Raw genomic sequence first — 24,085 nt, 5'->3', positions numbered from 1 at the left:
CATTGCTTTTTTCTTTGCTTTAATTTGCAATATTTTAAGTTTCTTACTACTACGCTACTACCCACCTACGTTGTAAGGTATCTATTGCATATATCCCTTTTACACGTAAAAGTTAAAAAGGATATAAAAATAAAACAACATATAAAGCACATTTTAGTATTTTTTATTTTTGGTAAAATTTACCACAATACAAAATAATGATAGAAATAAATAAAGTAATAAAATGTATAGACAGGTCATAGAACTATGCATTGTAAAATTGGTGCTTTTAAAGCAATTCAAATATAATTTATAATAACATTAAGCAAAAATGGCATTGTGTACATTAAAAATAAAAGCATTATTTTTAAAATAGAAAATAATATCAAGGAGCAGTTGTTTACACTTATATTAATTAACGCAAATTGATTCATCACTTTGTGATTTGGTCTTTTAAAATGATGTACATAGGACTAACAAACTGCACACACGCACATAATTTTTAAAGCACATTCTATAAACGTCATAATGTTTATCAAATAATAACCGGTTAGGAGAAAAAAATATACAATTGTCAAATAAATTGATTCATGACCAAAATTGCCCTCAATTTTTTATAATAAAGGAGGTATACAGGAAATATTCAAGTAGGAAAAACATGTTAATATTATGTGTAAAAAAACTAATTAAAAAAATATGAATTAATCGTAATTTATAATCCAGAACAAATCTAACTGTACTTTGTGTTTATTATCGCGAGTCGATGTGTAATTGTAATTTTCACAATTTTATATCAATGTGATTATAGAACAATCATTACATATTATTACTATCAAACTCATAACTGCATTCTCATCATGGTCGGATCAACATAAGTTAACACACCTACTTGCAAGAGTGTTAAAGACTAGCTTCACATGAATGTTTTCAATGTAAATAATTATGATAGACATGCAGTTATTATTTTAGAGCATGGTAAAAAAAGGATTTTCACCAAAACAGTAGTGTTTTACATTGAAATAAGTTTTCCTAGATTTGAAATAAATATCGCAAGTGGTCCTAAATCAATGTGTTGTTCATTTTCAAAGCGTATAACATTCAAATAGGCCATTCATGATTTGAGGTTCAGGATTTTTTATTAAAATATTTTTCCCAGAGCCAGTTGAAGATAACCAAGATGACCTATTATACCTTGTCGTTATAAATGTATAAATATAATCATGTAATTTGCAAAATATATGAATAAGAATGGATTTTTAAATGATATTTATGCTTTGAAAATGTAACACACATTGGTTGCAGTATACATAAAACAAACAAGAATATTTTTTGGTGTACTTACAATGTTCTTTCATACAAATTTTGAAAAGTACTAGACTAATACTAGACATTTCAAACTACTTTTTATTTTGCTCTATTGAGTTTTAACTATAAAATACTTGGGGACAAATATTACGATATCTTAATACTGCTATTGTTAGATGCAGTAACAAACTCTGCACAATAATTTAGCCTATGGCATCTCTGATCTGACTTGCTCTTCTGTCTCTGCATCTAAATATTTTATACATAGGTTTATACTATAATAATTGTGAATTAATATTTAAAGCACATTTTCCCACTAGCAATTTAACTGATTTCTGTGATGTTTATTGTGATGTATTTTTTCAAGTTTCAGTCCATAAATGCTTAGAAAAGAAATGCTAATATGCTCCAATGGCCAATCAAATATTCTGTTCATTTATTTAAATGAGGCTGTGCTGTTATTATTAAAGCTAACAAATGTGCATTTCTTCTTAAACCGTGCATTAACTGGGAGCAGTTCGACAAGGCCGCGCCCGCATTTCAGTGGCACTAGCGACAACCATTCTCCCACTTCCCATCCCCAAACAATTATTTTTATTTACACCATAATGATCTATAAAATACAACCTACCATTATGACTACAATAAAACGATTTGTCGCTTAACTCGTTATTATGACAGATATTTCCTCTTATTTACACATTTACTATACAATACTTATTAAAATTACTAAAAAGTAACATTGTACTTGTAACTTTGCTACCCTTTTTCGAATGTACTAATTTCATTGTGATTAATGTCTAAAATTCATTCATTAAATTAATATGTACATTTACAATGTTAGTCGAGACTTAAATGATCACAAGTAGTAAAGAGAAATAAGAACGAAATGAGGAACAAAATGTACAATACCTACGCACTAACCGTTCTCTTACCCAGGCCGGGGCTAACACATATCACAAGATCGTAAGTGTCGATGACACTTAAGCCGTTCGCGAACCATTAAATCTACAGAAACAACACATAAAATTAAACGTATGTACACAATAAACTTATCACAAAATAAGAATATGTTTAAAAACTAAGTTCAAACTATACAATCCAACAATAAAAAAAAACACTGGGAAGATTCGAGTAAGAGATCATAACAAGATTCATTTAAACATCATTTATCCAATTCACACCAGTGGTAATAAAATATGTCAATTACAAGGTGGGAATTACGCGATATGTGATTTGACTTATTGTCTTACATACATACGTAAATATGTACACTTTAATAATTGCCCTCAACCCAGTATTTGCACTTCAAGCCAGTATCATCTCCTGACGAAATGTCAACTCTAAGTATAAAATTCTCAGGAGATCCATCATTTTCCTTATCAATGTTTATTCCATTCTAACACATTCCCGTTAAAAATCCAAAGGTTGTAAGTCCTAAATTAAAGTTATCCATGTACTTTAAAATTATGCTACTGAATAAAGCAGTAATTACTGTCTTCATAGAAATCGTTCAATCACTAGATGAAATTCCATTGTCCATTACATAGTTCTGTCCCAGTTTTAGATATAAGCACAATGTCAATTTTGTGTTCGTCACACAGTATGATCAATCGGGCTCAGCGTTTGTCACAAGTGTAATTGATACTCCTAAATTACTCACGTGCACTTCAATTCAAGTACTTGCGGCATTTCTTCGCACCGCACGTGCAGGGAATCTTGACTTCTTCAAAGGGGAATTTGTAGTCATAAGTGAGCTCCTCGCCCACTGTTATGCGGCGCAGAGCGAATATCAGGATGTGCTTGTGGCCGTGGATGTCCACAACTCGCGAATAGCAGTTAGGCTGGAAGTTATACAAAGTTTTTAGATACAGATGACTTTGTTCAAGGTATATTAGACTACGAGTACACCTATATTTCTCAGAGACGTACGATGCAAATGCAAATATGGACAATTAAAGTTGAGTATTAAACTTAATGTTCAAATATTACTCCCTAACTTAACTTTTAAGTACTGAAGTATATTTGGAATGCTTACATCGCAAGAATGGTTGATGAACCTCGCAGCGTTTCCTTTGAGCGTAGCATCTACAACGAGGTTATCGTCGATTCGGAACATATAGCAGCCCCCAACACCGCGGCGACCGCTCATAGCTTCGTATTTCTTTTCGCGCTGGTCTGCCAACACTGCTCGAATCACCTCTCCAGCATACTCTATGACCATGTCACCTGAAAAAATATTTTGCAAGTTAGTTTGTAAGTAATTACTTACCGAAATCACAATGTCTTTATTTAGTAAAATGAATATTATTTAGAAAAATTATAGTTACCCTCTTCAATATCACGTTTGCAGAATAAACCACGGCCGTGAATGTGGGATCTAAAAACTCCCACTGAAACCTTCGAAGTCTCTTTCAATTGTCTAAATCTCATTGCTGGTGGTAAAGTAGCCAATCTCCTACGGAATACAATAAATAAATGGTTAATTTACATTCAAAAATATTCACAGACACATTGGGAAAAATAAAACTGAATGTCTTACGTCAAATACCTTGAAATTGAGCTCTCTCCTTCTTGTCCGCCGAACGGTGGAGGTTCCTCTCGGAAAGGTGAAGCCATCCAGCTAAACATATCATGGTTTGGTTTCCTGGCGATAGGGCCGGTACGAGCGCTGCCCCAAGGACTTTCCTTGAATCCTTCACTTAGATCCAAGTCATTGTCCCAGCTGTTCAGCTGTCGTCCTTGATGTATCTTGTATTTGGTACAGCGGCTTGCCTAAAATAATAAAAAATCATATCAACCACTTACTTGCAGAGCGATACTTACAAAACTGTACAAAAGATCACCGACATGCACTTACCCCTGGTAATTGCTCAATGAGATATCTCAGAGCGTTGTTATTCAGGCCCAATAAATGTGCTCCAGACAAGCTAGATGGTAAGTTGTAGTTTATCAGAGGAAGACCAGATTCTTTTCTAGCATTTTGTACAGCTTCAACCACTTTTGCCCAGAGATCCGTCAGTGAAGACGAAGTGTATATAAAACCATCTTCAGATGTCACCTCATAGATCAGTTTGGGTCCATCATCCTTGGATGGATCTGGTGTTTGTTTCGGTGGCGTGACCTTGTTCTCTTGACCTTTACTTATTTTATTGTGCTTCTTGGTTGTTACTGGCTCTGGTTCCGGTTTCTTATCATTAAAAGGTCTCTTGATAACTTTACTTGGTGGATTGGGTAATTTTGGTGGCATTGGATTTCTATTTATGTCTTTCTCTACTAGCACTTTTGGTGGTTCTTCGGTCATTTCAACATCCAAATTGGGCATAGAATTGCTTTTAGTGCTCGTTTCTATTGGTGCACTTGCTTGAGTGTTCTCAACAGAAGTTGAAGCTGTGCTAGTGTTCGCTTGGTACATCTCTGCTGATATTTGTAGGGCACGATTAACTACTCGTTCCTCTTTCTCCCTTTTAGCCTGTTCTAACTCCATCATGCGCTTTGATTCTTCAATGGCCTTTTCCAAATCACAGTCAATATTTTCATCTTTAATATTCAAGTCTGGCATATCATGACTCACAGGCCGTTGTTTTGGTACAGCAGTAGTTTTAGTGCCAGTTTTCGATTTACTTTGTCCATCTCTGTGTAGTGGCAATACTCTGTTCATAGGTCTCATAGACATGGGGTTTACGACATTCGTCGGAATACCTGATTGCTGCGTTGGAGGTGCTTTTGGCAATGTGATGCTTGTTGTACTATTCTGTGTTGGTAGATTTATGGTGCTATTTTGAACAGGTACACATATCATATTGTTATTGGCATTATTGCTTTGGCTTTGCAAGATGCTTGTGCTCGCCTGAATTGGGAAACTTATATCAGCGGCAGTTTTTGATGCAATCTTTGGATCCACGAGATTATTTTGGACAGTAATATTCACAGTGTTATTGCTGGAATTTACGTTTATATTCATTGGTGCACTATTCGGTATGGCCTGGAAGGGCACGTTGATCATAGTGCTACTATTTTCGCTCTTTTGTTGGAAAGTAAGAGGCTCTGTAGAAATTCCACTTACGTTACTATTACTATTGTTCGTAACAACCCGTATATTGTGTTGTTGGGGAACATGTTGATTTATATTTTCCAAATTAGCGTTATTTATTCTGTTCCGCTCGGGAAGATTTATAATTCTGTTTTGAGAATTCATCTGCATGTACCCTATTTGATCATTTACCGATATGTTATGATTGGGCTTATCGTTGCTGACAATATTTACTTTAGCGCAATCGGTATTTGGTAAACCAGGCATGGAGATATTGTTATTCGATGGCGGACCCATCAGATTTTTTCCTCTGATTGGTTCTTGAATAAATTTAGGTGGATCACTCACTGGTATATTGTTCCGATTCATTTGACTGTCTATGTTATTCATTTGATTTTGAGATGTATTTGCAGCCATGTTACAACTGTTCATATTCATTTGCGAGCTATTATTAACTTGATTACTCATCATTTGATTGTGATTATTATTAGCAAGAGACTGAGAATTGTTCATCATCATGTTATGGTTTGTACTGCTGGGCATAAGGTTGTTAACACTGTGGTCAGAAGAGTTATTGCAGCTCATTAGCATATCATGCCCAGTTATATTGTTTTGTGTTCCCGATCCATACATAGCATTATTGTTTACCGAATTGATCATCATATTATTAGATAAACTTGAGTTGTTCACATTCATACTATGCATCATGTTTGAAGTGCTATGACCAATGTTACTGTTAGTATTCAAACTTGCACACTGCATGTCAAATGAGTTTTGATTGGTTGAAAATTGTGAGCCATTATTGGAGCAACTGCCACTGCAGGAATTTTGAATCTCGTTTTTAATGTCGGGTATATTTGGAACATGCATGAGAGAACTGTTCATAGACTGATGAGTAGTACTGTTCATTTGGATTGTATTATTGATATTATTGTGCATGTTCATGTTATTCATAGTATTCATGTTGTTCATCGGATGTTGCATCATTGACGTATGCTCAACAGATCCCCTGCTGTTCTGAATCTGATTTAGAGTATTCATGTTTTGCATCGTCATTGAATTCGAATCATGTCTGTTATGTAAATTTGGCATAGAACTTGTTGTATCCATTTGATTTCCCATATTCATAGTTGATGTATTTCCAGGCATGTGATGCATGTGCATGTTCTCCATTTGTTGCCTGTTGTGCATTTGATTCGACACATGGGGATGCATGCTCATCATATTATTGTCGATGTGCGACCGATTATTTGGCATCTGCATAACTCCGGTCATTTGGTGTTGATGATGATGGCTAACATTGTCCATCTGTCTATTTTGTTGTAAGCTCATTTGCTGATTTACATGCATATCGATCTGTTGTCTACCATTATTATTACTCATGTGATGATTCATCTGCTGCATATTATGTAATTGGGAATTATGCATGCTATCCACAGGTCTATTTGGATGCATTTGATGACCCATATTGTTCATGTTGTGAGACTGCATGTTTTCCATCATCATTCTATTACTCTGCATATTATTCATACCGGGCATTGGTTGTTGCATGTGCATGTGATTCAAGTCATTCAGGTCATTTCTATTCATATTGTGATTATTTCCCATTCCATGCATATTCATAGACTGATTTAAAAGATTGCTGTTATCAGGCGTGCTTCTGTTAGACAGCATATTTGCCTGGTTGTGGCTTTGTTGTCCAGCCATCATATTGTCATGAAAAGATCTACTGGGAGGTCCTTGATTCAACTGTTGCATGGGATTGTGATTATTATTATCGACTTGGCGGTTGTGTTGTATCTGACCGTTCATAATATGAATAGAATTAGGCCCGGAGATCTGATTGCTATCATGTATGATTTGCATGTTCCCATGAGGTAGGCTTGATGAAGCCATAGATGAATTAGAATGGTCATGTTGCTGGTTATTTTGCTGTTGCAAATTGTTTTCGTTGGATACTGTTATGTTATTCACTCTTTGATTAGATGCCTCTTGACATGACATATTCATATTTTGAATGGAATTGTTTCCAGAAGTCATAATTTGCATTTGATTGTGTGAAGTAGAATTCGAAATGGAGCACATCTGATTTTGGTTATTGGTAATTGATACCGTATTTTGGTTATTTTGCATAGGTGGTCGCATAACATTATGAGGAATTATACTGATTGATGGAGTGTTGTTACTATTCATATTACTAGCTACCTGACAACTGTTAAGTTTATGTATACTCATTTGACTTGGCATGTTATCAGTATTGTGTTTATCATTGTTGCCCATGTTCTGGAAAGTTTTGTCATTCTGCGCGTTTTGTTGCGAGTGTGATGCCATAATTTCTTGTGAGAAGTTCAGATGGCCGCCTTCAGTCTTAGAAAGAGCATTTATCTTACTCAATTTCAAGGTTGTATCTGCATCGAAATTGCTGTTCATCATCGACGATGGTGGGTAAATGTTCCCGGCTGTTATTTGAATCACATTATTCGAGGTCGAATGAGACGACGAATGGTGGCTTACGTTTATGTTAGAGTCAAACTGATGACTATGATGGTTCATACCAGACATGCTGCTGTTGTTATTAGCCAAAGCCATCAAACAGTTTTGATTAACTTTCTCAGTTTCATTATGTTGGTGCGTTCTTCCCATATTATTCTGAATATTCATTGACGCACTGTTGACATTGCTAGTTTTCACTGTCATGTTCTGTATTTCCAACTTATTTTCTGAATTAGACCCATTGTTATTTATTGTATTTATCCTCCATGGCGTAGGCGATTTAATACTTTGTGTGACACTAATTGTAGGTACACTAGAGGAGTTGGAGTTATCGTGCAAGTTGCCACTTATTTCTATAACATGAGAGTTTTCCATTTTTAGATTATTTTTATTCATTGATGGTGCAATAGAACTGGAAACAATTGGTTGCGATAACGGTATTGATTGTATCGAAAATGAAGGTACAGAATTTGGTACCGACTGTGAAATTGCCATAACAGGTTGTCCAGTGGACGAGACAAGTGTCACATTTGGAGACATGGACATGTTATTCGGTTTTGATATTGTAGTGCGTTGCAGGTTTTGGGACGTGTTCGACAAGCTCATGCTATGAATTTGAGAGGTGATAGGATTCATGTTCTGTCTTCCAGTTATAATGGTTCCAGGTCCTGATTGTGAACAGACAGAAATAGGGCTAGGACTCATTTGAACTACCTTCGGAGCTTGTCGATTGTTGTTCGACGACTTATCAGGCAAAGGTTGCAGAGTTAAATTGGGAATATTAGCTTTGACGTTCTTCATAGTAGGTGGAGATGATTGTACAGATTGTGCTGAGGCCACATTTGGCGCTGAAGAAACCACCTGGGCAACACCATCTCCGACATTATTGACGACGACATAACCAGTAGGCACTTCTACAATGGGCTCTATCTTGCTAGCTTGGAATACTTGGGTTGTTGTTGCCGAAAAACTGCTATTTTGCGCAAGTACACCTTGCATTGCCGTGGATACAAACTGTTGAGAAGACATAACTGTATTTTGCACTATAGTTTCTAAGCCATAGTAAACGGGCTGCGTGGCAGTCAAATACATACACCCAGATGGGTCGGTTACCATCTCTAATGTCGGTGTCGATCCAAGGAGTACTTGATCATTACAGAATTGGGGCAGCAATGTCCCTTGTGGCAGTATAGTAGTTCCTGGTCCAGAAGAAATCAATGTGTTACCTTGTGATTGTAAAGCATTTGGTATGATTGTTGTTTGCCCATTACCAATTCCACTCTGTGGGACAACAGTAGCAGTACCAGTTTGCAAGGTATTATTTGGTAGGAGTGTTGCAGTTTGAGATGTAATATTTCCAGGTGTCAAACCCTGAATAGCTCCTTGCGGTATTATTGTGGTACCATTCTGTGTATGAATTGCTTGCGGCAAAATAGTGGGTCCATTAGGGCCCTGGGATATAATACCTTGCTGTATTGTTCCCTGTGGCAAAATTGTAGCCCCTTGTTGAATAGCTTGGGGTAAAATTCCGACATTTCCTTGGGGAAGTAATACTGGAATACCTCCACTCGGCACAGCAACTAAACCGCCTGATTCCGTTTGCTGAATTTGGAAAGTTTGAGGTACCAATCCACTCTGCGAAATAAATTGGGTTGGGCCCGTTTTAAAATCACTTTGTGGTGCAATTGTTGCAATGTATTGCATGTTCTGGTTCTGTTGCTGTGATAATGCCTCTACATAAGCAGACATTATGTTTTGATTAGCCACTGGCTGCACTATTATCGAAGGTTGACCTGTTTGATTATTAGTTTGCAACTGAATCACTGTGTTTCCAGGTCCAATTGGCGATTGGTTGATCGTTGTAAATGTTTTTTCTAATTTGGTTTGCCTTTTTATTGTTGGTTTTGGCATTGGTCTTCCTCTTCCTCTATTCGTTGCTTGGAAAATAGGTTTTGGTTGGACTGGAGCAGGTTGTTTCTTCGGCGATTTCTGAGTACTTGGAAGCAATATCTGTTGCTTATTTTGTGTATTTGGAGATGTCAGCCTTTGAGCAGTCATAGCCGGTACTACAATGGTAGGATTTCCTTGCAACTGCGGCCGAATCATTGGTTGGATATTTTGTATAATTGAAGTGTTCGGCATCGAATTCACTGGCAATGCAATCGACGAAGCACTTGCCATATTAGGGAAATTAGTCACTTGATTTTTGCCTTGTAACATAGGCGTAAGATTTCCTTGATTAGAAGGTATAGTCAGCACTTGATTAGAATTTGACGAAATAACTTGAATTCCTCCAGGTCCTGAAAGCAACTGCGCCATGTCAGCACTACCTTGAATCTGTTGTATATTTGGATTACCATTTCCTGGCTTTACACAAATGTTATATGGAAGTAGGCCAGGTTGTGTTATGATTTGTGGCGCCATGAGTTTTTGCCCACCAGCCGCACTTGTTTTGGGAGGTAGAATCATTTGTGGCGTAACAACAATTTGTGGTGACGATAGTACCTGCTGACTAGCAGATACTTGAACATTAGTAGTTTTACTTTGGTCAAAGATCACAGTTCCAGATTTCATTTGTTCTGTAATAGTCATAGTCATTTCATTAGTTGGACCAGGTGATGGTGTTTCAACTATTGTACCATTTATTGTAATTTGCCTCGTGTTGATGGATGTTCTTCTAGCTGAAATGCTTTCAGCTTTTACAGTATTTTCACTGCCACTTACAACACCAGCATGGATAATCATAGGCTGCGCAAAAGCTCCTTGAAAAGCATTTTGTAGTGTTGTTAATGTCCTATTTTCGGGTGATTTTGGATTTTCGCTCTCGCTTTCACTTGTGGACATCATATCACATGTTGGTACATGCCTATCGTACGATTCTTTATTTCTGTAAGTACATTGACATCTGTCACATCGAACTGGCTGTTCGATTTGGCCAGGTGTTATTGTTCCGTCATCCAAAGGCCGCATTACCAGCTCCGGTTGGCCACTGATAGAATTACCAGCAATAGTGACAGTGTACGTACTTTCAGATCCACTGGCTCTGTATAAGAATTGCTGGTTTCTTGAAACATTATCGCTTCCGGGATGGTTCTCATCGGCACCATCTAATTGAGATATTGGTGTAAAATCAATATCCTCTCTCGGGCTGTTTGGTCTAGAGCTGCAAGTGCTTTCCGAACCGGACCAATCTGCAGCGCCGTCTAATTGAGATATTGGACTGCACTGAATTTTGGTATAAAAGTCTATTACGTCGGTGTAATATCCTTCGGTCTTATCAGGTTTATCATTACTACTTTCGTCTTTTTGTTTAGGCGATGTAGTTCTATAGTTTATACCAGAAGTATGGGGAACTTCATCACATAAAGTGCCACTCGTACTGGTCTCTGGCTTTAGTTTCTTTTGATCAATGTTACTGGACTCCGTCTCTTTGATTGCATCTAAAGAGCTTTCCGTTAGTGCGACACGTTGAACTGGACTCATTTTGCCAGTAACTGTTGAGGATTTTCCCATTTTACACCTCTTTATTGTAGATGAGAGCAGGCTCGTATCAAATTTGTTATTCCATGTGAGACTACTAGACCTTTGTTGCCCACGGCCGGTTGTTAACGTTTTCAGCCCATGGTTTTGCAGAAGCATTTCTGACTTACTTCTTTTCAACTCTTTACTTCCCGATTCTAGTCTCGCATTTAATAATTCGTCAATAAATTCTTTGTCATTACTTTTATCATCAGATTGACTAATGGCACAGTAAAATTCATTTTTCAAGTCCTGGAATATATCTTGCATCGATATACCATCCAACAGGTCGTGATTTAGATCTTCAAATATGGCATCTTTGACTTCGGGAGGAAATAAGTCAGCTGTATTTTGGGGTTCTTCTTCATCCTGCTGTTCCTGCTTACAAACATTATCTAGAAGATATTCCACAACTTGTTTTACAGCAAGGTCTTCTAAGGTTAGATTATTTCCAAACTTCATTGGAGACTTGTCACTTTTGAGCATTAGGACAGTTTTACTTGATATGGTCTCAATACTTTCATGCCAAGCTCCAATCTCAGCCATAACTCTCTCAACGACATGTACTTCTTTCGAGTGATCTACAGTGATATTTACTCCAAAGTCAAATCCTGGTAATGGTTCTGCTAATATCAACTTTGTCTTTATTGTATATCTTACAATCTTGGAAGGCTTTTTACAGGACCAGAAAAGCCTGGTGCATGAAAAGTCTACAGGCATTAAAAACTCTTCAAAGTCAGACACTGATGGCACAATTTTTCCGAGGCTGTTGACAATCAAGGAGCCGATAATGAACTGCACTTTACTTATTTCACTATACCTTTTCTTTTTCTTGTCGAGCTCAACATACACTGGCCTCGTGAGTTCGAAATCTGTATCTTTCTGTAAACTTTTTATTGGAACGTCTTTTCCGTGTGCAGGACAGAATACTCTTTTGTCATCCATAAATGCGCAACTTTCGCGTCTTGCGCAAGAGTAATGGTAAGTTTCGCTACAGTTCTTGGCACAGCATCCAACACTTGCGCCTTTTAGTTCACATGCAGCACATTTAATCATCTTTCCTCTAGATATAGCAGAGTGAACATTTTGTAAAGATCCATCAATTTCCTCAAAAACTTCAGCAGACCATAGTGCACAATTAGCATGAATCCAATCATTTTGTCCACAATATAAAAGACGACCTTCCATAGCCGGCGAACCATCCCCTGGTGCCTTACAGAGCACACAGATTCTGGAATCTACTACTGGGTAAAATTCAAGTAATTCTTCCTCTAATTTGTGTCCCTCTGATTCAAGTTTAGGAACGATTTGATCCATAGGTCTTTCGACAGACGATTCAGCTGCTTTTAAGCCTTTGCTGTCAGCCATCTCATGGTCTTTAACAGATTCTGTGTCATCTTGTTCTCCTTCTACTTCCAAATTGGGTTGGAGGCAGTTATTCTCACAATCGAACCAAGGGAATGTTTCCGAAAACAGGTCTTTATAAATCGTTTTTAAATCGCCACTGGAAGTTCTCTCAATCACTGCTTTCATATCATGATTGAAATCTTTCAAAGAAACATACTCATCACTGTTGACTCGTTTCTTGACATCTAATAATGATGGCGAAAGTATTCTGCCGATACCGTCAGAATCGTCGGCAGATGTACTTGGTTGCCTAACAATCGCAGGACTTAGGTCTTGCTCACTGCGTGCTAGCGAAAAGGTCTTCATTGGTTCATCATCATCAGAAATTGCCTCATATTTATCATCATGCACAGTAGTCGGTAACATTGTCGTGGCTTTTTCTACTTTGTTTGGTGGTTGATAGTTCTCATGCACTTCAATGCATGGGGTGACAAATTCTGTTTTCGTGTCGTACATTCCAGTAGAAAAACATATTTCTTTGTTCTGCATCAAAGGCTCCTGAAGGTTTACGACTTTATGCGAGGTATGTGGTATGTCTTCTTTTTCCATCTCAACATCATTTAGCAAAGAAGAACATTGCCAAATATTTTGTGCTGCATTGGCTTCTTCAGATTTATTCTGGACAATATTGTTGCTTCGGCGCCCTCTGGCAGTATTTCTGTAGACTTTAGTTTCAGTTGTATTTTTCATGGAATCATCTGTCCCGTCAAAATGTAACTTTCGTATGGCTTGCGGCGACAATATCCTAAATGGCTTGTTAGGTACTGGAGTATTCTTGTGTGGTGTCAGTTTCAGTAATGCGCAAGCCTTTTTATTTTTGGCAAGTAGCTTGAGCAGATGTAGGAGTCGTCCTTTGAGATGTTCTGTGAGCATCTTCCTCCATGGCGGGTCGTTCGGCATGCACTTACAACAAATGTATTCGATGGATGGGGGCAAGGCGGATAAGAGCTGATAGCCTTCTCCGGACAAGCCTTCACAGCTGGCATGCACCCATCTGCCGCACCAGCCGCATTCCATCATCTGTAATAAGAAATTATAAAGATAGATAATTAAGATATCTTTTTAATAGATAATTTATAAAGATAGATGATTAACAAAATTTAAAATTTTTAAAGGTTGCACTGTTGATTAATGTTACCTTGCTGTCAAAATCATTGTCTCGGTAACAAGCCTGGCACAGCGGACAGTAGTTGCCCTTTTGCCGTAGCTTGAAGCACGGTCCGCAGAAAGGCAGGCTTCCCACGAACTTGCTTACCCGGCTGCTGTCACAACTCTTGCATTTAAGACAGGCACTGCATATCTGTAAAATATAATGGAGAAAATGGTGACTCATTCATGACGTTATACTACAAATACAACATTATGTAAGGCGACAGAAGTTGCTATATTTGAGATATTGCATATCTTTAAGAAGAATAGCTTGATAGCTAGTATTTTAGGAGGGCTTATATCCTGTGGGTCTATGATGTTTGCATCAGGTCCACAGTCCGTGAGGATATGTAGTGGCGTTTCTTCCGCATTTCTAGATACTCTAGTCTACATGTTAAAAATTTCATGCATCGGTTAGCAAGTATGTGTCGTCGTATTGTAATGTGTCTTGTCCTGTATACCTGAGGCCAGTCGCTGCGTGAACGGGCGCCACGAGCAATAATGTGGTGCCGTGTCGTGTATATTGTCTGCGGCTCAGGCGGTGAACGTGTCTATAGTTGTGTTAAAGAAAAAAAAAGACTCGCTGCCGATAGGGCAATAAAGCTTTCGTGCGCTAGGGAGAGAGTGCAACATCACGTCCTCATAAGGCCTGTAAGTGTGAAAGAGATACGTAAGGCCGGCAATACATGGACAGCTTGAGCAGTTAGTCAGTGATCAACATACACGGACCGCTCTTGCAGTGAAGAGTCAACAGCTTGAAGCTGCCAGCGATAACTGCTCGAGCAGTTGGTATTAACTGCTAAACAAATCACAAGCGCGCGCGCCGTGTTATGAAGAAAGTGGGCGGAGGTAATTGCGCGAGAGCTGTCGACAGCTCGAGCAGTCAGTGTATGGCTGGCGACTGCTTGACCGCACGATTAAAATTCACCTCCACCACCACCAATTATTTTAGCTATTTTCACAGTATAATGTCATACGGCATATTGTTGTGGGGCTCAGCTGCAAACATTGAAACTGTGTTTGTTCTGCAGAAGAGAGCAGTGCGGGCCATTTATAACCTTGGACCCCGATTTTCCTTCAGATAATTCTTTAAGGAGATTAATATACTGACAGTAGCTTCACAGTTCATTTATGAAAACCTTTTATATGTTCGCAAAAATATAGAGCAATTTACTAGAAAGAGTGATTTACACAAGTTCAATACAAGAAACAAAAATAAACTTGCCGTTCCAAATTTCAGACTGCACAAGATTGGTAATTAATTTATGGGGAAATGTATTAAACTTTTCAATAAATTACCACAAACTGTTGTAGAATTGCCCATTCATAAATTTAAAGCACATATCAAAAGCACCTTAATGAAAAAGGGCTACTATAAAGTTGATGATTATATAAAAGATAAAAATGTTTGGAATGTTTAACTACCTAGCTCGCATCAATACTTATTATTTATTTACTTTTTTCCCCTTTTTATATCTGCAATCGACTTAGGTCATAATCAGATGTTTTGTCTTGCTTTTTTGTTTGTGTTCATGAGGAGGGGTATTCCAGTAAATTCTCTCCCTCACTTAGTTTCTTGCGCTGCTTCTTCTCAGCACTGGCCCATTTATTGTCCCGAAGCAGTGGTAGGGTTAATATTGGGACGTGTAAAAGTGCTTTTTAAAAGCCTATTTGCAAAAATAAATGAAAAAAAAACCGTGCTGTCGACCGCCCGAATCAATTGCAACTGCTCGAGCGGTTCGTGTATGTGCGTCCATAGAACTTTGCAGTTCACTGTGCAGTCGCAGCTTGAAGCTGTCGACCCTGACTGCTTCATGCGGTCCGTGTATTGCCGGCCTAAGCGCTGTCGCAGTCCCACGTTTTATTTCCCCATCGACAGCGAATCTGACTGAACTATAGTGTGGTGTATACCTGCGGCCAGTCGCTGCGGTGGTCGGGCGGCGGCGCGGGCAGGCAGGCGGCGTGGTAGTGCGCGGCGCAGGCGCGGCAGCGGCGGCGCGCGGCCGGCCGGCTGCACATGGCGCACGTGGCGCAGCGCGCGCACGTCCACCCGCGCGCGCCCAGCGCGTCCTCCGCGCACCAGCTGTGGTACCACTCGCAACACGACGTGCATACTACCATCTGGAACGACACGGACCTTGTTAGGACACATCACCTAAGGGCTTAGTGTGTTTACAACGTCGTCCCTAGCGAGCGCGTTAAAAAATATAGATTTGAGTTCTTGAAAGTTTCCGCTAGGGGCGCTGTCACAATCCGTCATACATTTATTGTCACTTTTTTACGCAGTCGACATAGAATGCGTTTGACGTAAACTCACACTACGCCCCCTGAACTATGCGACGTATGATAACTTTTACTATGGCCGGGTTTTAGGCAAAGACACATTCATTAGTCTGCTTGACTCACTGCGGACATAGTTATGCATTTCTATTACTTGTCAAAAAGGTCACCTAAAATATGAAAACGATTTAGTTTAATGTTTGTATTATATTCTTTCGATCACTCGTGTCTAGTAAAGTAGGTACTGATTGTACATGACATACATAGATTGATCAGTTTTACCTTTTCTCTACCAGCACTGCCACACAAAAAGCATAGCCTTGCAACAGTAAATGGAGCAGTTCCGATGAGTCCGAATCCAGAGCTGCAGACTTCATCAGGATCGTAGCTCTCCCAGAAGTCGACGCAGATTAGTTCTGGTCGTTTCAAATCGCCTTTCTGGGAACGACTCCGGACCTGTATTATAATTTTTTATTAGAACATTTTGAAAATACTACATAAAAGTATAAAAATAAAAGAAAACCTTACATTTGTAATATTTGTGAGAGGCTTCAATGTCATTTTTCTTGGGACGAGATCCATGACAGTTTCGTCTTCACTAGATTCTGCCTTATTCTGTACTTTGACAGACATAGTAGATTCAATCTTCCTCTTCTTAGGCTCAACATGCATTTCTGCATCAGAGTCTTTAGAAACAAGAGGTTCAGGCACAACTTGTGTTTCAACTTGAGGTGCCTTATTTTCAGATTCAGCTTCAGACTCGTAGCTGAGAATCTCTGGAGTAGTAATATCCTTCTCCACAACTGGAGATATTTCATCAACCATGACCTTGTCTTGTTTTTCTTTTTCTTCTTGTGTTGGGAATGTCGCAATAGGTTGGCCCAAAACAATGGACGCACTTCGACATACATGCTTAACTCTTGGACCTTTTAGCTCCACTTTCTGTCGTTTTGGATCTTCAATCTGTTTAGTTTCATCCTTGTCTTTCTTCCTTACTTTGACGCGACTAGTTAAACGACGCTTTCTATTTGTGCTGAAGTCTTCAGTCACAGCTTCCTCTTGAGGTTCATCTTTTGAACTCTTCTCCTAAAAATACAAATAATAAATTGTCATGAATATACATATTAAAAAAGGGATTTCAAAAAACATTGAATGTCCTAAGGTACTAATATTATTAATAAATGAAAAGTTTGACTCACCTCCAGTTTTTCAACTTTATCAACTTTCTCAAGTTTTTCAATCTCATCAACAGTTTTCTTTGTTGTTTTAATTGTTCCAAAGATGTTATTTTCACTATCAGGGAGGGCAAATACAGGCTTTTCAGTGACATTACTGCTTGTACTTATTCTCAATGGATTAGCTTGTGTTAAGGGCCCTGCTGGTATCACACCGCTTCTCATATAAGATGGTAATAATGCATTGAGGCCAGCTTTTATATTTTGTGGCACTTGAAAAGACTTGAGACACAACTGGAGCCAGCAGGCAGGACATCGCGCCCGGTTGGTGCATCTCAGCAACTTCCACTGTTGAGACCGGACTATAGGAGGTACAGGACAATTACCTGGAAAATAATTAACTAGGTTATTAAAAAAAAATTCCTACTAATTTGAGACCAACTTTCATCCATTTCAACCAACCTTCGTTTGTTAACCAACCTTCTTCTTTCAAACATGGTATTACAGTTAGGCCTGTCTTGTGGGAATTCTTCAACTTTTTAACCATTTTGGATATAAACTTGCGACAGGATTCACAAGAAAAAATACCAAATTTTCGGGCTTGCTTGACAAACCTATAGAATCGTACTGCACCACAAACCCCGCATGTGACCGTTCGTGGTGGGTTGTTTGCTAGAAAAAGAAATAATGTTATGATGTATGAGGTTGTGTATGAGGGATGAACCAAAAGTAATGATAATGGGATATAAGTATTTCTAGGCAACATAAAAATTTTTAAAAAATTGGGTAAGTAGCTTAATAAAATTCTTCTCTAGTAACTGGTGAAATAATCAAGTCAGAAAGTAAACGCAAAAATAAAAAAAAAACGAAGTTGAAGCCGTCAAAAAATACATCTGCCTGAAAAAAATACTTATTCTACTATTACTTAGGTATTCTACAATTTCACGTCAGTGCAAAAAATAAAATTTAGGAAAAACATCCCACAAAAGATGAGCATCGAAAATTACGAGGTTATTTACAAGACAGTCTTTGCTGATATCGACAAAATTCAAAGGAAAAATCGACGCAAAAAGTTAAGGCGTCTGAGTTTTGAAAAAACGAAGATAACCTGATAGTAAATTATCTCGGAAAGAAAGCCACAATGACAAACTTAAATATACTGTCCTTTCAATAAATCACCACAAACTGTTGAAGATCTGCCCATTCATAAAAAAGCACATATTAAAAGTACCATAATGAAAAAGGGCTCAAGTTGATGATTAAATAGAAGATGGAAATGTTTGGAATGTATAACAAGCCTAGCTGTAAACCCTTGAAAAAGTGGCTGACAGTAGTGACTGAATTTCTTACAGTGCTTCTTTTCAGCATTGGCCCATTTATTGGGTTAAATTAATACTGGGACGTGTAAAAGAGAATTTATAAGCCTACTTGCAAAATAAAGGAATTTGAAATAAAAAAATTACAGTATGCCATCAGGCAAAAAAGCGAGGTCAAATGTATACTATGTAAATGTATACTATGTTTCTGGTTTTCTATGGCCAACACACGTGTACTTAATCCAGAAGATGCGACGGCTGCCAAAAAAAATTTTGATTTTATAATGCTGAAAAACTCATTCTATACTTTAGACCAGACTTAGCAACGTTTATAACTCTTTTTCTGACTTAGAATGTTCTTCATATTAAATTGTCTAATTCAATTAAATTTAAAATAACTACATATTACTATCATAAATAAATACTCACTTGAAACTGATGTTATCATAGAAAATGGTCCATCTAAACCAGTTGTGGTCTGAGGTGGTGGGTTTAGCTGTAACCTTGCCTCTCTGATAATAACTTTGCCTCTCAGTAGCTGTGAAGCTGATGACTTTTCTTTTTCTAGATTTGGTGGACCTTGTCTATCTTCTTCGTCACCACTACCTTCAGCACTGTCACTATCAAAGCTTTCCTCAGATTCTGAACCAGTACTTGTGCTACTTGAACTGCTTGCATCAGATATATCCATTAGCTTCCTCATAGCATGTCCAGATCTATCTTCTTTATTTGATGTCTCTAATGTTTTTAATTTTTCAAGTCCTTCTAAATTTGAATTTTCATCTTGGGAGTACTCTGGATCTTTCTCATAGGAAAATAGATCATGGATGGGTTTTCTTGAAGTAGTACTAAGCACAGAAAATGAATTTGTTGTTTTATCTTTAAACAGACTTGATGTTTTAAGTGAAGTCTTATCACTGGTTTTATCATTTTCATTTGCTTTCTCAGGTTCTTCTTCTGGTGTATCATCATCATCAGGTAAATTGTTAAATACTAGCCTCTTTAGTTTTGGTTTTTTAAGCACCTTTCCAGTGGTTAAACTACTTGTGATTGTTGTGTGCTCTTCACCATCGATAAATTTTTTGTTGGGTTTGATAACGCGAGATGAGTGAGCACTCCTCATTGGCAGCACAAACTTAGTGGAACTTATAGTTTCTTTTTCTAAGGGTGATGTGTTTCTAGGTGGTGGAGATACACAGCGTGTTTCGCTGAACTGTGAGAATTTGTTCATAGGTTTTGACAAAGGATTTAAATTCTTTCTCAAATACCCTTCATGGTGCTCTGAGCTGGATTTTGAACTCAAGTCAGTGAGTTTAGCTGGTTTGAGGATACTTGAGTATTCAGTTGATTTAAGTGAAGATTTCTTTTTGATAATTGGTATGAGAGGTGCATGATGTTTAGGAATCTTCTTTAACGGTAAGAAGATGTCTTCACAACTCTCAACAGTACCAAAAGTCACTGTTTTCTTCACTGGTTTTGGCTTATCTCCTTTCAATGGTTCCATTTTGTTTTGCGATCGAGTCCGAACTGGAGATTTTGAAGAATCACTGGGAACTTTCTCTAGACAATCTTGATTGGTAATTACTGCATTATTATTAGTTACTTTATTTTCACAGGTTGAATTTTTTTCATTTTCATTATTATTTTCTTTCTTTTCTTCTTCCTGTAAAAAATATAAAAATGGTATTTTAATGTATGATGGTGACAAAAGTTTAAAAATGTGTTGTCTTATCTAAACAATTCATAATATTATTTTACAATTATTGCATTGCACTAGATCCCTTTGGTCAGCGTTGGAATCTACTTTGAATTTGGTGAAAATTAATGTATGATGTTCAAAGTTCAAACACAAATAACAAGTTAACTAATGACCACTCCATAGTGTGAAACTGTGAAATGTTCAAATAGTTTTTTATATTTTTCACATTTGGCGTAAAACAACACATCCTTCATGAAAGTTGAATGATGGGTAGGTGCATGATTAATAAGCATAATCAAAAGGACTAGGACCCATATTTTTTCCTAATATTTTGTTGATTGATTTAAACTTTTCTTAAAAACAAGTCAAATGACAAACAAATGCATTTGATTTATTTATTTTATAATCGCAGCAAATTAATATTGGACAGAAAGCGACAAAGCATTAGCAAAATTAATGTGTTGATTATATAAAATATTTACGTCTACATAAACCATTTTACTATAATAACTATAGAGAACCATATACTAGTTTTATGAAAATCTAGTTCTAACTGGAGAAATTTACACAGTAATGTTTATTTGCAAACTATTCTACTTGTTGTATTCATTTTCAATCTCCTTAAAATGCAAAGGTTTGTTATTAAAATGTATAAAAGCTATTACTAATGTGACAGACGACATTCAAGGACACATTTCCATTTTATAAAATTTACCAATTTCGCAATAAAAACATACTTTGTTTTAAATTAATAGAGTAAAACTAAAGCGGTGGTTATTTATTTTGGTTGTGATATTAGTTCCCATAAACATTTCTTTGTCAATGGTTGACCCCTATTCTTTTGTTATGTTTTGGTAGGTTATGTTTTATTTGTGTGGAACATTATGTCCACAAAGACTCAAGAAAAGATACTAATACATGAATGCTTTGTTCATTTGCTTTTTCCTTACTTTCACTATACCGATTAATATTTAATGTTGATAACAAATGAATGTTCAAAATGTCAAAGTGTAATATACCAGTGACGCTTCATAAAAACAACTGGCGCTTCATACTCATTGTAGTTATTACGTAAACACATTATTTGTACATAGCGAGTATAATTTTTATATAACGAATGAATACGTGTTATTAAATCGAAGCAAATATGCGTTACCTCTTTCTCCCCAACAAAATCATTGGACGACCCGCCGCGGGCTGGCGGGTGGCTGTCTGGAGCAGTCTCATGGTAAACAGCGCCAGATAGAACACTAATACGTTTTCTATTTTGGAATTTTAACGGTTTGCCAGGAAATCTCGACCTTCCCATTTTGATTTGCACGTAAACGAAGGACACTCAGTGCGTTTCCAGCGAACGCGAGGAAACTGGCGCGCATGCTCCGGCCCGCGCGCTCCGCAACGCCATTTCACTCATTTATGCAATGTATACAACTAAATTGCGACGCAGTTTTCATCACATGTACGCTCGAATATAAACATTAACTGCACCCTTCACATTATTTACTAAAACGATCACTTCACACTCTTTTTGCAAAAGACAACACCATCCATCATTTTAATGGTCACTGGTTGTTAGCGCCGTAAGTCGTAACGCTTCCATTCAACGAAGCGTCATGCTAGTATTGAAACAAAAGAGAATGTAGAAAATGTACACGATTCCACTGCACGACACGTTTGTTGCACTATAATCGCGGTATGTTCCATTTGATTATCACAAACAAATCGAAATAATGTAATTGAATCGCCCGTAATTTGACAAAGATGGCTGTACACCGCGCTTTAACAATAGCGAGCAAGAGTGATTAACGAGACGAGGCGCGAGGCCGCGGTGTGAACGACACCTGGCTCTCGGAGGCCAGTTATGGATTTTGAACCAATCGCGACGTTAATTCGGACCGGTATGAAAACAAACATGTCGCTCGCTACTTCTTGCTTCGCGTAACTCGCTCTAATCTATCTATAGACGCCTTGGTGTTTTACTTCCATCAATAAAAATGTTATGATCTACTATGTTAATCTGCGCATGTAGAGCGACATGACATGTATAGGTACTCACCTACTTTTATCAATGCATTCTTTGACTTGACCGTGATATTATTGATTTTAATTCTTTATTCATGTAATGGAAACATTTTTGTACTTGTACTATGTATGGATTAGATACCTACGTAGGTAGGTAGGTTAGGTAGGTACCTTACTTGAATAACGGGTATTCTTGGTTTTGTTTATTGACACTATTTTAATTGAAAGGTAGGTTTATGTAGGTAGATAGGTATAAAAAAATAAAAATATAATTTCCTTATCTTTTATCTATTTTAAAGAGGTAAGTAGTAGGTAGGTAGGATTAAATTGTAATTGATTTATCTAAGTGTAGGTACCTACCTACTTTAGGGTAGGTAGATCATACTACTTCCTCCCGGAAGTGAGCTTTAAGTACATATTCCATTTTTTTCGCACTTACCTAGCTATATTCTTTATCTAATATTTTATTTGACAGCAATGCAAAATTGAAATAAATAAAAGTGATAAATTTTAAATTTAATTCAAATAAGTTAATTAGGTAATGTACTGTATTCAAAACTATCGTAAGCTTACTAAGCTTACATTATACTAATATTACCCTACCTATTGTTTGAAAAAGTAAAAATACTTAGGTATTAAAAAAATACAATCAACGTATTGTGCGTGTGCCTGTATCAGTACCATACCATTATTATCTCAAAAACATGTTTCAAATTTAATTCGTTTCACTACGCAACGCAACAAGGTCCAAAACCGCATAATTCTAAACGCTCAACTCAACACGCGCAGTTACGTATATGTATAGTACCCGCACCCTACACAACAGGGAGAACCCCAAAACTCTCGGTCGATCATGCGTAAAGGGCGGAGAAGGGATGCTAAAGGGAAGAGCCGCCGGTGATTGAACCCTTACATACACATCTATAGCTACACTAGGAACACATTATTACAATCAAGATAAATAAAATAACTTCCTAAAGTAAAATAATTCTTTGAGTATAGACTGACCTCTAGCGTGAGTTATGAGAACCAAAAGTTCCTTGCTGAAACGCTTCCTGAAATAGGTACATTGAGGACGGGCGGCATTTCCTTGGACTTGGATCGAAGCGAGACAATTCAGATTCACAGACAACAATTTTAAAGTTATTTTCACTTAAAAACCACAACTTTTTTCACACACTACACTTGTACTCACTGTTGGTGTTTTGAAAATAACAAACTGTGTGTAAATATTATGGCAGGAGTATTATTTACATCAGTTTCGTTGCACTGGTGTTCGTGCGTGAAACTGTAGTAGCGAGACTGGCGGAGAGACGCCGCGCATGCCGCGAGGGACACGATGTAAATATAAAAATGGACAAACTCCCCTTCTGGGGGCTCACCCATATGAATCACTGTAATCCACGTAGCACTCTTGTTCTCGGTTGAATTTTTTTGTGTAGGGTTTATCGGAACCCACATGCGGTAGGACGTAAACCGGAGATTGTACACTCTTACGGTTCAGATTTGAGTAGTTTTGAATTTTGATGTAAACTTCCGTGTAGCACTTAACAAAATATTGATCGACGCGACTCACGTCGTCTGTGGACATTTTTCACTGAGATCTTTTCGGAAAGGATAATCACTGTAGATCAGCCGCTTACTATCCATATTGTGTCCAAATCTGAAGCCCCCTTCCACGAAGCAGGTAGATGTTTTTTGTATTGTT

The 24,085-nt window shown here is 37.5% G+C and overlaps 1 protein-coding gene across 5 annotated transcripts; it reads right to left on the bottom strand.

Annotated features, from left to right (window-relative positions):
- Positions 1-390: 390 nt before the first annotated feature.
- On the bottom strand, positions 391-24,085 carry trx (histone lysine N-methyltransferase trithorax). 5 transcript variants are annotated; one of them, XM_028302422.1, is made up of 13 exons: positions 23,386-24,085; positions 19,086-20,319; positions 17,803-18,012; positions 17,365-17,726; positions 16,694-17,251; positions 16,448-16,621; positions 15,797-16,006; positions 13,875-14,036; positions 4,145-13,756; positions 3,827-4,059; positions 3,615-3,742; positions 3,323-3,513; positions 391-3,128 (listed from the first exon to the last, which is right to left on the bottom strand). In XM_028302422.1, the coding sequence occupies exons 2-13, from the start codon at positions 20,158-20,160 to the stop codon at positions 2,955-2,957; spliced, it is 13,089 nt and encodes a 4,362-aa protein (XP_028158223.1). In that variant the 5' UTR covers positions 20,161-20,319; positions 23,386-24,085; the 3' UTR covers positions 391-2,954. The 5 variants fall into 5 exon arrangements, with proteins under 5 accessions (XP_028158223.1, XP_028158220.1, XP_028158222.1 ...); XM_028302419.1 differs by lacking the exon at positions 23,386-24,085 and adding an exon at positions 21,512-22,446; XM_028302421.1 differs by lacking the exon at positions 23,386-24,085 and adding an exon at positions 21,512-22,446 and having other exon boundaries at positions 17,821-18,012.

Source organism: Ostrinia furnacalis, unplaced genomic scaffold (assembly GCF_004193835.3).
Source record: "Ostrinia furnacalis isolate ACB-3 unplaced genomic scaffold, ASM419383v2 OfSCF1126, whole genome shotgun sequence".
Taxonomy (NCBI): domain Eukaryota; kingdom Metazoa; phylum Arthropoda; class Insecta; order Lepidoptera; family Crambidae; genus Ostrinia; species Ostrinia furnacalis.
This window is presented reverse-complemented; position numbering and strand designations above follow the sequence as displayed.

Bases quoted from the DNA above. Each gene is read 5' to 3' on its own strand.
- trx (XM_028302419.1), bottom strand. From the start codon at position 21,664: ATGGGAAGGTCGAGATTTCCTGGCAAACCGTTAAAATTCCAAAATAGA. The intron at 16,007-16,447 runs GTAAAACTGATC...GTGTCGTTCCAG, and splicing joins GCAGTGCTGGTAGAGAAAAG to ATGGTAGTATGCACGTCGTG. The intron at 3,743-3,826 runs GTAAGACATTCA...TGTATTCCGTAG, and splicing joins TCAATTTCAAGGTATTTGAC to GAGATTGGCTACTTTACCAC.